The sequence below is a fragment of the Nerophis ophidion genome, linkage group LG25, assembly GCF_033978795.1.
Source record: "Nerophis ophidion isolate RoL-2023_Sa linkage group LG25, RoL_Noph_v1.0, whole genome shotgun sequence".
NCBI classification, from domain to species: Eukaryota; Metazoa; Chordata; class Actinopteri; order Syngnathiformes; family Syngnathidae; genus Nerophis; species Nerophis ophidion.
Window position 1 is genome coordinate 5691208 of NC_084635.1, and position 14667 is coordinate 5705874.

Below are 14667 nucleotides of genomic sequence, written 5' to 3' on the forward strand. Positions count from 1 at the left end.
GATGTCATAGTGGTTTGTGCAGCCCTTTGAGACACTAGTGATTTAGGGCTATATAAGTAAACATTGATTGATTGAATGTCAATTTAATTATAGTACTTGGTAAAAGTTTTATTTTTAAGGCCAAAAATAGATATTCACTTAGTATCACTTTCTTTAAAACATTTATTCAGTATTTTTTAACTTTAGAAAGATACATGATTGATAACGATAATGATGCCAAAAAAGATGGGAAATCCTTAAAGGCTTATTATGAAAATGTAATAATGTTTATAGATATGCAACAACAGCAACATATATGCTATCTGTTAGAATAGAATAGAAGAATAGAATGAACTTTATTGTCATTATATTTGCATATAACGAGATTAAAGATCGTGAGATCGTGAGATCGACAGGCGGATCGGTGCGGCGTCTTCAGTAATGCGGACGTTGTACCGATCCGTTGTGGTGAAGAAGGAGCTGAGCCGGAAGGCAAAGCTCTCAATTTACCGGTCGATCTACGTTCCCATCCTCACCTATGGTCATGAGCTTTGGGTCATGACCGAAAGGATAAGATCACGGGTACAAGCGGCCGAAATGAGTTTCCTCCGCCGTGTGGCGGGTCTCTCCCTTAGAGATAGGATGAGAAGCTCTGCCATCCGGGAGGAACTCAAAGTAAAGCCGCTGCTCCTCCACATCGAGAGGAGCCAGATGAGGTGGTTCGGGCATCTGGTCAGGATGCCACCCGAACGCCTCCCTAGGGAGGTGTTTAGGGCACGTCCAACCGGTAGGAGGCCACGGGGAAGACCCAGGACACGTTGGGAAGACTATGTCTCCCGGCTGGCCTGGGAACGCCTCGGGATCCCCCGGGAAGAGCTAGACGAAGTGGCTGGGGAGAGGGAAGTCTGGGCTTCCCTGCTTAGGCTGTTGCCCCCGCGACCCGACCTCGGATAAGCGGAAGATGATGGATGGATGGATGGAGATTAAAGACTCCAACTTAAGGTGCGGTAGTGGGAACAAATATCAAACAATTGAAATAAACAGACTACTATCCACTAAAAATAAGCAATTCTGTACAGTATACAAAACACTATATGTTGTTGTGTTCCCTATTTTTGAGTGTACAAAATGAAGGTGTGTGTTGAGTCTGACTTGGACATAATATGAACTATACACAAGTGCTTTTTATGAAAATGTAATTTTATTTATAACTTATATGGAATCTGTTGTTTCCCTCATTTTTGTTGTTGTACATGGATGAGGGTGTGTGTTGCTGAGCACGACTTGGACATTGTCTGGACTGGACCTGGTTTTAAAAACCTTTTAGACAAGTCTAATTTCATTAACAACCTGGTCTGATGAAGATAAGTTTTTTTTTTTTTTTTTTTTTTACCCTTCTATCATGTTGAGGGTCAATTTGACCCATTTCAGTTTCTGTGTTTATCAAAGTACTGGTTATCCTTTCTTTTTCTTGTTGAAATCTGGTGACTTTTCCTCATCTAGGGTCATGAACTGGTGTGTAAAATCTGGACACTTTGTTGAGTAGTGGAATGTCTTGCAGAGTTTGTATACAAAGATGATGTTGCGGGTCATTTTTACCCAGACACTTTAATGTGGGTAAATAGCCAAAATAAAAAAGTCTCTTTGATGTAGTTTTTACTTTGATGTACAATTGTTTGTATTTTGATTGCCTCTGAGACCCAGAGCCAGGTGTGTGAAGAGAGGGAACTTTCTAAAACTTGTCCTTGTCACTGTTCTCATGTCATCTCTTTGACAAACTCACCAAAAATGAGCTCCAGAAAGATGACATATGAGGAGACAAGGACAAGTGTGAGAAAGTTCCCTCTCTTCACACACCTGGCTCTGGGTCTCAGAGACAATCAAAATACAAAAAATTGTACATAGAAAGTAAAATGTACATCAAGGAGACATGTTTATTTTTGGATCTGAACAGCTATTTACCCACATTAAAGCGCCTGGGTCAAAATGACTCGCAACATCATCTTTTTATACAAACTCTGCACAAACATTCCACTACACAACAAAGTGTCCAGATTTACACACCAGTTCATGACCCTAAATGAGGAAAAGTCACCAGATTTCAGCAAGAAAAAGTAAGGATAACTAGTACTTTGATCAACACAAAAACTGAAATGGGTCAAATTGACCCTTAATATAACAAAATTGGAATAAAAAATGTATTGTATGTCACTTTTCTAAATGTTTATATAACCTAAAATAAAATAGTTATTGGTTTAACCTGTTTTCTTGACTGTTTTGAGTGCATTTACACAGTACGGGTCAAAACGACCCGCAACATAATCAATGTCATGTTTTTCCAACATAATACAAATGGAATGAAATTAAAAAAAAGGGAAAAAAATAACATTTTCTTGGATAAAAAAAGAAAGTAAAATCATATAAAACAATTATATTAAGAATAGTTATTGGTTTAACCTGTTTTCTTGACTGTTTTGAGTGCATTTACACAGTACGGGTCAAAACGACCCGCAACATAATCAATGTCATGTTTTTCCAACATAATACAAATGGAATGAGATTAAAAAAAAGGGAAAAAATGACATTTTCTTGGATAAAAAAGAAAGTAAAATCATATAAAACAATCATATTAAAAATAGTAATTAATGATAGTGTTAGTGGACCGGCGACACACACAATCATGTGTGTTTCAGGGACTGTGTCCCTTGCAGACTGTGTTATATATGTTGTGGGAACCAGAATTTTGGTAGCAGAAAGAAACAACCCTTTTTTGTGTGAGTGGGTATTTTTTAGGGGTGGGCAAATTAGTGCGTTAATTACGAGTTAACTCATCAATCTATTAACGCCGACAATTATTTTATCGCACATTTGCGTATGTTGTTTACATGCTTTTATTTTGTTAACGCCTTTTCTTAACAAGATGGCGTCGCCCGGATAAGCTTCGGCGTGGAGGGGCTCTTGGTAAAGATGGAACATTTGGCAAAAATACCGGACAATTCTGCAAATTTCATGGCTGGCTTACAGCGTGGTCACTCCGGGATCACTTACGACCGCCAGACAATTCTGAATGTGGATAGATCGGGCCGTTTTGGACTGAATGAGGCGTGCTTGCTAGACCGGCTAGCTAGCATGGGAATACTTTGCCGGCTACATCCAGCGGCCTGTGAAGCAGCGGAGTATATGTGTTGTCTGTCTATTTATCAATAATGCAGACCAGGAGTGTTGGCTGAGTTCTTAACGTTTACTTTCAGAGCGTGCATATCACAACATACAAGATGTCGTCATGGCGACACAACCTATACCGGGCTACCGCGCATGCTCGTCACTCCTGTTGCATGCTGGGTAGGGCAGTTCTTTTTTCTCCTGGCTCATAACATCACAATATAGTACCATGTATATGATGCGTTCAGTTTATCAAAGCACCAAGCAAACAATCGGAAAAATTCCCATCATATCAATTCCTAGATATGGTCATCATTATTTTAAGTGCACTATGCAGAATAAACACAACATTATTAATATTGCTACTACGGATAATTTGATCAAAAATTTCCTAAAACAGCCCACTACCTATAATATATGTTTTTTAAACATAAGATCCCTGATAAAAAAAATGTTTCTGCTGTTACCTCAGAAATTGCCTGTTCAGATGTTATGATTGTGGCTCAGAGATTTGTATGTAGATTATATTTATTTTCCATAACAAATAGGATAACTGAAATACCCTGGCAGTGGCAATAAGCTTAAATGTTTGTATTTACATTTTTGGAGTTGATTTTTCATAAAATATGCTATTTAACTGCTACTGTTTAACAAGGACTGATTTAAATTGTGTTTGCACAACAAATGTTTTGGCGCTTTTGTTCATGTGGGAGAATATTCCAATAAAGGAGCACTACACACTACTTTTGAATTCATTATTGGGCTTTGCGTATATCCATCCATCCATCCATCTTCTTCCGCTTATCCGGGGTCGGGTCGCGGGGGGAACAGCCTAAGCAGGGAAACCCAGACTTCCCTCTCCCCAGCCACTTCGTCTAGCTCTTCCCGGGGGATCCCGAGGCGTTCCCAGGCCAGCCGGGAGACATAGTCTTCCCAACGTGTCCTGGGTCTTCCCCGTGGCCTCCTACCGGTTGGACGTGCCCTAAACACCTCCCTAGGGAGGCGTTCGGGTGGCATCCTGACCAGATGTCGAACCACCTCATCTGGCTCCTCTCGATGTGGAGGAGCAGCGGCTTTACTTTGAGTTCCCTCCGGATGGCAGAGCTTCTCACCCTATCTCTAAGGGAGAGACCCCAACTCATTTGGGCCGCTTGTACCCGTGATCTTATCCTTTCGGTCATGACCCAAAGCTCATGACCATAGGTGAGGATGGGAACGTAGATCGACCGGTAAATTGAGAGCTTTGCCTTCCGGCTCAGCTCCTTCTTCACCGCAACGGATCGGTACAACGTCCGCATTACTGAAGACGCCGCACCGATCCGCCTGTCGATCTCACGATCCACTCTTCCCCCACTCGTGAACAAGACTCCTAGGTACTTGAACTCCTCCACTTGGGGCAGGGTCTCCTCCCCAACCCGGAGATGGCATTCCACCCTTTTCCGTGCGAGAACCATGGACTCGGACTTGGAGGTGCTGATTCTCATTCCGGTCGCTTCACACTCGGCTGCGAACCGATCCAGTGAGAGCTGAAGATCCCGGTCAGATGAAGCCATCAGGACCACATCATCTGCAAAAAGCAGAGACCTAATCCTGCGGTCACCAAACCGGAACCCCTCAACTCCTTGACTGCGCCTAGAAATTCTGTCCATAAAAGCTATGAACAGAATCGGTGACAAAGGACAGCCTTGGCGGAATCCAACCCTCACTGAGCATACCATACTCTCTGAGCACTCCCCACAGGACTTTGCGTATAAAATGCAGTTAATCGCGATTAATCGGACAAATAGTGCGATTAACTTTGATTAACATTTTTAATCGTTGCCCAGCCCTAGTATTTTTATGTTGATTTAATTTTAAAAAATAAAAAAATAAAAAAAACACTCAGTCAGCCGACGGTGCCAACGCCGAGGAAGAAGACGGCAAAGAAACGTGCAAAGTGTCTTACAGCAGTCTGACTCGTCCGACCAGTCGCCGCAGTCGTCGTCCCCGTCACAGTGATAGATGTCCAGGATGCAGCGGCCATATGCACACTGGAACTCCTCCACGCTGCAGGTGGCCGCCATCACATCTGAGGCTGCACACACACACACACACACACACACACACACACACACACACACACACACACACACACACACACACACACACAGTTAACAGATGACTGCAAAGAAAAAATGTCCCAGCAGTTTACTCTCTAAAGTACTTTGAAGTTCTTTCAACGAAGGAAGAAATAATGGGGCGGTATAGCTCGGCTGGTAGAGTGGCCGTGCCAGCAACTTGAGGGTTGCAGGTTCAATTCCCGCTTCCGCCATCCTAGTCACTGCCGTTGTGTCCTTGGGCAAGACACTTTACCCACCTGCTCCCAGTGCCACCCACACCGGTTTAAATGTAACTTAGATATTGGGTTTCACTATGTAAAGCGCTTTGAGTCACTAGAGAAAAGCGCTATATAAAATATAATTCACAATTCACAATGATTAAAGTCGAATTGCATATTATGGATCCAATTCTACCGTTTTTTAATTTAGTTTTACACACTTGAAATTTCGTACCTTTGTCTTATTCGTATTCGCCCATCCCGACACGCTCCACCCCACATAACTGAGGCGCCAGTCTTTAATTTATTACATAAAACGAAAAAAAAAAAAAAGATGGAATTAAAGGCCTACTGAAATGAGATTTTCTTATTTAAAAAGGTGTCACACCTATGGATCATGTTTTGTTTTGTCATGTTATGTTTTCGATTTTGGACAATCAAGTCACGTTTTGCACTTCCTGGTTTTGTTGGTTTCCATGCCAACCTCCTTAGTTTTCACCTGTCACGTCCCTGTTCTCAGCCTCACCTGTTTTCACTAATCATCACAGCTATTTAAGTCACTCTTTTTCTTGTCTTCGTCCTGGGATCCTCACACACGCACGCACGCACCCTACCCATGCTGTTCCAACCTTCACGTCCTCGCCCACAGTTTCATGCCAAATTTATGTATTTATGCCGCAGTGCTATTTTGTTTTGTATGTTCATAGTTCATTCATGCCAATCCAGCAAGTGTTTTTGTTTCCTGTTTATATTTTGTAGCCAAGTTGTATACCTCCTTGTGAGCGCCCTTATTTTGATTATTTTTGATTATAGTGTTTGTTTATTTAATAAATTGTGTACCTGAATTCATGTCTGACTCCTCCCACATCATCCTTGCATCGAGGAAGCACAAACATCCACAGCCCAAGCCTGACAAAAGGGTCCATTCTATGTGTCATACTTGATCATTTCGCGATATTGCCATATTTTTCCTGAAAAGATTTAGTAGAGAACATCGGTGATAAAGTTCGCAACTTTTGGTGGCTAATAAAAAAAGCCTTGCCTGTACCGGAAGTAGCGGACGATGTGCGCGTGATGTCACGGGTTGTGGAGCTCCTCACATCTGAACATTGTTTACAATCATGGCCACCGGCAGCGAGAGCGATTCGGACCGAAAAAGCGACAATTTCCCCATTAATTTGAGCGAGGATGAAAGATTCGTGGATGAGGAAAGTGAGAGTGAAGGACTAGAGCAGGGGTGTCAAACTCAAATACAGAGTGGGCCAAAATTTTAAACGGAAAAAAGCCAAGGTTGAACAAATTAACCTTTTAATAGGGACCCCAAAAAGTTTTGCATTAAATATTGAACAAGCAAGTCTTATATAACTTTAGTGACATGCAATATCCAGTTTCAAATAATAATAATAATTAAAAAAATATCAATGGCATATCAAATAAAATTTAAATAAAAAATGTATGCCTTTTTTTCTATTTGCAATCTTCTGAGGTAAATATAATTTTTTTTCCACAGGCTAATAATAAATTTGAAAATAAAATAATAATGAATGAACCAAACATTCAAGCCTTGAAGTAGCAAGAGAAAATGCATGAATAAAACGTTAATTATTGGTCAGTTTGCTGGAAGTTTCCCGGAAGAGTTAGTGCTGCAAGGGGTTCTGGGTATTTGTTCTGTTGTGTTACAATGCGGATGTTCACCCGAAATGTGTTTGTCATTCTTGTTTGGTGTGGGTTTACAGTGTGGCGCAAATGTGTAACAGGGCTAAAGTTGTTTATACGGCCACCCTCAGTGTGACCTGTATGGCTGTTGACCAAGTATGCCTTGCATTCACTTGTGCGTGTGTGTGTGTGTAAAAGCCCCAAATATTATGTGACACGCTGTTAGTATGGAGGAAAAGCGGACGTGACGACAGATTGTAGAGAACGCTAAAGGCAGTGCCTTAAATATAGTTGTCCAGGTGGAAATCAGTAGAAATTCGGGAGAATGGTTGCCCCAGGAGATTTTCGGGAGGGGCACTGAACTTCGGGAGTCTACCGGGAAAAATAGGAGGGTTGGCAAGTATGAGTATTAGCGGTGAATGCGGTGTTACAGCGGCACCGACGCTGTATAACACCGGCGGGCCAGCTCTAATGCTAAATTGATATTGCCTCAAGGGCCAAATTAAATTACACGGCGGGCCAGATTTAGCCCATGGACTAGAGAGAGGAAAAAAATAAAAGACTATACAGTGGGAGCGATTCAGATGTTATTAGACACATTTACTAGGATAATTCTGGAAAATCCTTTATCTGCTTATTGTGTTACTAGTGTTTTAGTGAGATTATATGGTCGTACCTGTACAACCTGAAGGTCGGCCGCACACCTTTCTTCACATGCGCATATTGCCCGTCCCCTTAAAAGGGGTGGGGGGGGGTCGCACTAATATACAACGAAAACTTTAACCTTAGTCCTAACATAAATAATAAATATAAATCGTTTGAGGTGCTTACTATGAGGGCTGTCACACCGCTGCCTCTACAACTGGCTGTTATCTACCGCCCCGTTGTGGTTTGTGCAGCCCTTTGAGACACTAGTGATTTAGGGCTATATAAGTAAACATTGATTGATTGATTGATCGTACCTGTACAACCTGAAGGTCGGCCCCGCACCTTTATTCAGCACCAGTCGACGGGTGGTGGCGATACCCATATCTGCCCTTCGCAAGGGACCCGCTTCGAAACCGGATCTTTCGAAATGATCGCTGCATACTACACTGTACTTTGTGTGTGTGGTCCAATCCAACCGTGTTCGCTTGACCGCTCTGTTCCATAGTAAAGCTTCACCGTCATCTTTCGGGAATGTAAACAATGAAACACCATCTGTGTTTGTGTTGCTAAAGCCGGCCGCAATACACCGCTTCCCACCAACAGCTTTCTTCTTTGACGTCTCCATTGTCCATTGAACAAATTGCAATAGATTCAGCAACACTGATGTCCAGAATACTGTGGAATTTCGTATTGGCATGTGTTGCAATGTTAATATTTCATCATTGATATATAAACTATCAGACTGCGTGGTCGGTAGTAGTGGCTTTCAGTAGGCCTTTAAGTGGGTCAATCTTTTGCAAAACAGCAAGGATGCATCAATTACACAACCAATCAGATTACCCTGACACCATCCCAGATGTTAGCCATGGTTACTCGAGGCCACATTTGCATTTTGTTGCTATGATACACTGTGATGCATTTACGTGCATTGCGGTCACGCCGTTTATTATGGGCCTGCTGCTATGCCAGCGCCCATTTACATGCTGCATAGCAGCAAATAGGCTCTTGCAATGCTTTAATGTTGGCATTGCAATAAAGTGCTAACTTTTTATTTAGTTAACTTCACATTTTTTTTCCTCTAATTACAGTCATATGACTTGGTATGTGACACATGCTAACCGTTAGCATGGTAACACTAAAGTGCTAGCTTTTTTAGCTAATTTTGCAACCGTTTACCCGACTGTCATATGACCTGGTATGTGACAGCTGTTAAGTGTTAGTGTGCTAACATTAGCATATTTTCTCTATTTCCGCAGCCATACACCTTACTTGAAATGTGACACATGCTAGCTGTTAGTATGCCGTCGCTAAAACAAATGCTAAATGTTAGCAATTTTATGTAAGCATGCTAACATTTTAGGCTAGCGCTGAAGCTTATTTTGGTCAAATAACTTGGTATGCAGAACAAGCTAACTGCTAGCTTACCATGAATTGATTAACGTGAACTTAAACAAGTTGAAAAACTTATTCGGGTGTTATCGTTTAATGGTCAATTGTACGGAATATGTACTGAACTGTGCAATCTACAAAAAAAAAGTTTCAATCAATCAATAGCATGTTAACGTTAACATGCTACCATTAAAGTAAGGGCTTTTTTAGCTCATTTTGCAACCGTTTACGCGACAGTCATATGACTTGGTATGTGACAGCTGTTAACTGTCAGTGTGCTAACGTTAGCATGCTAACTTTTTCATCTAATTTTACACTTTTATCTCTATTTCCGTAGCCATAAACCTTAAAGCCGTGATACTTAAAATGTGAGACATGCTAGCTGTTAGCATGTTGTCGCTAAAAGAAATTCTAAATGTTCGCAATTTTATGTAAGCATGCTAACATTTTAGGCTAGCTCTAAAGATTATTTTGGTCATATAACTTGGTATGTGGAACAAGCTAACTGCTAGCTTACCGTGAATTGATTAACGTGGACCCCGACTTAAACAAGTTGAAAAACTTATTGGGGTGTTACCATTTAGTGGTCAATTGTACGGAATATGTACTGTACTGTGCAATCTACTAATAAAAGTTTCAATCACTCAATAAATAGCATTTTAACGTTAACATGCTACCATTAAAGTGAGGGCTTTTTTAGCTCATTTTGCAACCGTTTACGCGACAGTCATATGACTTGGTATGTGACAGCTGTTAACTGTCAGTGTGCTAACGTTAGCATGGTAACTTTTTCATCTAATTTCACACTTTTATCTCTATTTCCGTAGCCATAAACCTTAAAGCCGTGTTACTTAAAATGTGAGACATGCTAGCTGTTAGCATGTTGTCGCTAAAATAAATTCTAAATGTTAGCAATTTTATGTAAGCATGCTAACATTTTAGGCTAGCTCTAAAGATTATTTTGGTCATATAACTTGGTATGTGGAACAAGCTAACTGCTAGCTTACCATGAATTGATTAACGTGGATCCCGACTTAAACAAGTTGAAAAACTTATTGGGGTGTTACCATTTAGTGGTCAATTGTACAGAATATGTACCGTACTGTGCAATCTACTAATAAAAGTTTCAATCAATCAATCAAAATGAACTAAAAAAGTCCTCACTTTAATGGTAGCATGTTAACATTAACATGCTACCATTAAAGTAAGGGCTTTTTTAGCTCATTTTGCAACCGTTTACCCGACAGTCATATGACTTGGTATGTGACAGCTGTTAACTGTCAGTGTGCTAACGTTAGCATGCTAACTTTTTCATCTAATTTTACACTTTTATCTCTATTTCCATAGCCATAAACCTTAAAGCCATGTTACTGGAAATGCGAGACATGCTAGCTGTTAGCATGTTGTCGCTAAAAGAAATTCTAAATGTTAGCAATTTTATGTAAGCATGCTAAAATTTTAGGCCAGCATTGTCACTCATTTTGGACATTTACACCTACAACTCCCGGATTCAGACACCCGGCACCATTTCCAATGCACGGCGGCTTCGGCGACCGCCCCAGGCCAGATGTCTGGGGCACAGATAGCAAAACCCATCAACATTTTCGCGTATCTATTTACTGTATTGTCTCCACTTAGTATCAGTGTCTCAACCTTGAGGGACAATCTTGATTTTGTGTTTGCACACATTTTCTTTTTTTTGTTGGTCTAAGTCAGGGGTCACCAACGCGGTGCCCGCGGGCACCAGGTAGCCCGTAAGGACCAGATGAGTCGCCCGCTGGCCTGTTCTAAAAATAGCTCAAATAGCAGCACTTACCAGTGAGCTGACTCTATTTTTTAAATTGTATTTATTTACTCGCAAGCTGGTCTCGCTTTGCTCGACATATTTAATTCTAAGAGAGACAAAATTCCAAGAAAATTTTAAAATCCAAGAAAATATTTTAAAGACTTGGTCTTCACTTGTTTAAATAAATTCAGTTAATTTTCTACTTTGCTTCTTATAACTTTCAGAAAGACAATTTTAGAGAAAAAAAATACAACCTTAAAAATTATTTTAAGATTTTTAAACACATATACCTTTTTACCTTTTAAATTCTTTCCTCTTTTTTCCTGACAATTTCAATCAATGTTCAAGTAAATTAATTTTTTTATTGTAAAGAATAATAAATACATTTCTATTTAATTCTTCATTTTAGCTTCTGTTTTTTCGACGAAGAATATTTGTGAAATATTTCTTCAAACTTATGATTAAAATTCAAAATAATTATTCGGGCAAATTTCGAAAATCTGTAGAATGAAATTTAAATCTTTATTTCAAAGTCTTTTGAATTTCTTTTAAAATTTTTGTTCTGGAAAATCTAAAAGAAATAATGACTTGTCTTAGTTAGAAATATAGCTTGGTCCAATTTGTTATATATTCTAACAAAGTGCAGATTGGATTTTAATCAATTTAAAACAGGTCATCAAAATTTAAAAATTAATCTTAATCAGGAAAAATTACTAATGATGTCCCATAAATTATCTTTTTAATTTTTTCAAAAAGATTTAAATTAGCTAGTTTTTGTCTTCTTTTTTTCGGTTGAATTTTGAATTTTAAAGAGTCGAAATTGAAGATAAACTATGTTTCAAAATTTAATTTTCATTTTTTTCCCTGTTTTCTCCTCTTTTAAACCGTTCAATTAAGTGTTTTTCTCATCATTTATTCTCTACAAAAAACCTCCCGTACAAGTAAAAAAAAAGTACGACGGAATGACAGTCAGAAATACCCATTTTTTTATATATATAGATTTATTTATTAAATGTAAATCAAGCAAATCTGTAGAATCAAATTTAAATCTTATTTCAAAGTCTTTTGAATTTCTTTTAAAATTTTTGTTCTGGAAAATCTAGAAGAAATAATGATTTGTCTTTGTTAGAAATATAGCTTGGTCCAATTTGTTATATATTCTAACAAAGTGCAGATTTGATTTTAACCTTTTTAAAACATGTCATCAAAATTCTAAAATTAATCACAATCAGGAAAAAATAACTAATGATGTCCCATAAATTATTATTTTTTTTTTTTTCAAAAAGATTCAAATTAGCTCGTTTTTCTCTTCTTTTTTTCGGTTGAATTTTGAATTTTAAAGAGTCGAAATTGAAGATAAACTATGTTTCAAAATTTAATTTTCATTTTTTTTCCCTGTTTTCTCCTCTTTTAAACCGTTCAATTAAGTGTTTTTTTCATCATTTATTCTCTACAAAAAACCTTCCGTAAAAGTAAAAAAATGTACGACGGAATGACGGACAGAAATACCCATTTTTTTATATATATATAGATTTATTTATTAAATGTAAATCAAGCAAATCTGTAGAATCAAATTTAAATCTTATTTCAAAGTCTTTTGAATTTCTTTTAAAGTTTTTGTTCTGGAAAATCTAGAAGAAAAAATGATTTGTCTTTTTTAGAAATATAGCTTGGTCCAATTTGTTATATATTCTAACAAAGTGCAGATTGGATTTTAACCTACTTAAAACATGTCATCAAAATTATAAAATTAATCTTAATCAGGAAAAATGACTAATGATGTTCCAAAAATTATTATTTTTTATTTTTTTCAAAAAGATTCAAATTAGCTAGTTTTTCTCTTCATTTTGAATTTTAAAGAGTCAAAATTGAAGATGAAATATGTTTCAAAATTTAATTTTAATTTTTTTTCCTGTTTTCTCCTCTTTTAAACCGTTCAATTAAGTGTTTTTTTCATAATTTATTCTCTACAAAAAACCTTCCGTAAAAGTAAAAAAATGTACGACGGAATGACAGACAGAAATACCCATTTTTTTTAAATATATATAGATTTATTTATTAAATGTAAATCGAGCAAATCTGTAGAATCAAATTTAAATCTTATTTCAAAGTCTTTTGAATTTCTCTTAAAATTTTTGTTCTGGAAAATCTAGAAGAAATAATGATTTGTCTTTGTTAGAAATATAGCTTGGTCCAATTTCTTGTATATTCTAACAAAGTGCAGATTGGATTTTAACTTACTTATAACATGTCATCAAAATTCTAAAATTAATCTTAATCAGGAAAAATGACTAATGATGTCCCAAAAATTATTATTTTTTATTTTTTCAAAAAGATTCGAATTAGCTAGTTTTTCTCTTGATTTTGAATTTTAAAGAGTCAAAACTGAAGATGAACTGTTTCAAAATTTAATTTTCATTTTTTTCGTGTTGTCTCCTCTTTTAAACCGTTAAAATAAGTGTTTTTTTCATCATTTATTCTCTACAAAAACCTTCCGTAGAAGGAAAAAAAATGTATGACAGAATGACAGACAGAAATACCTTTTTTTTTAAATATATATATATATATATATAGATTTATTTATTAAAGGTAAATTGAGCAAATTGGCTATTTCTGGCAATTTATTTAAGTGTGTATCTAACTGGTAGCCCTTCACATTAATCAGTACCCAAGAAGTAGCTCTTGGTTTCAGAAAGGTTGCTGACCCCTGGTCTAAGTAATTTGAACTTTTCATTACTCACGGCAGTTTTCCTCATCGGAGCCGTCTTTACAGTCCGTGTCGCCGTCACAGTACCAATGCTCGGCGATGCAGCTGCCGTCCGTACAGCGGAACTCCTTGTCGGAACATTTCCGCATGTCTGGGAGAAACCAAATCCATGGTAAAAAAAAAAAAAAAAAGGCCGAGGGCTATGTGAACCCTGTGCGAGTTTGTACTCACCGCACTGCTCATCGCTGTTGTCGCCGCAGTCGTTGTCTCCGTCACAGTGCCACAGGCTCCGGATACAGTAGCCGTTTTGGCACTGGAACTCATCTTCCTCGCACTCCCTGGGAGCTGAGGAGACAAACAGTAGACGTGATTCATCCCGTTTTGTACTCCAGGGGTCAAACAATACTGAAGCATCCGTGACTCATGATACACAAGAAGTGATACAGGGCTGGAATTTAACAACCCTCGCGGGATTCAAGTTGCACCACTGGCCCGAAGATGCGAAAGTGTCTGCCGCCAGACCCCCATTGAATGTGCTGGAATGTCTCCACATTTTACCGGCGATGCCAGACATGGCACAGAGATGTATGGATAACCTGCAGATGCATTTACAACGATAAAGTCAACTAAATCACAAAGGTGAGTTTTGTTGATGTTGTTGACTTATGTGCTAATCAGACATATTTGGTCGCGGCGTGACTGCCAGCTAATCGATGCTAAAATGCTACACTAATCGATGCTAACATGCTATATACCGAGGGTGCTAAAGCAGACGTGGCACAGAGATGTATGGATAACCTGCAGATGCATTTGCAACTTTAAAGTAAACGAAATCACAAAGGTGAGTTTTGTTGATGTTGATTGCCAGCTAATCGATGCTAACATGCTACGCTAATCGATGCTAACATGCTATTTACCGGCGGTGCTAAAGCAGTCATGGCACAGAGATGTATGGATAACCTGTAGATGCATTTGCAACGATAAAGTCAACTAAATCACAAAAGTGAGTTTTGTTGATGTTGA

The 14667-nt window shown here is 38.4% G+C and overlaps 1 protein-coding gene across 1 annotated transcript in view; it reads right to left on the reverse strand.

The window, feature by feature from the left end:
- lrp4 (low density lipoprotein receptor-related protein 4) overlaps positions 1-14667 on the reverse strand; it is a 475714-nt gene that overhangs the window by 138576 nt on the left and 322471 nt on the right. The window contains exons 4-6 of the mRNA XM_061887739.1: positions 13876-13989; positions 13679-13795; positions 5087-5215 (exon numbers count right to left, since the gene is read on the reverse strand). Coding sequence (XP_061743723.1) covers positions 5087-5215; positions 13679-13795; positions 13876-13989 — 360 coding nt within the window. The remainder of the gene's footprint in view (positions 1-5086; positions 5216-13678; positions 13796-13875; positions 13990-14667) is intronic.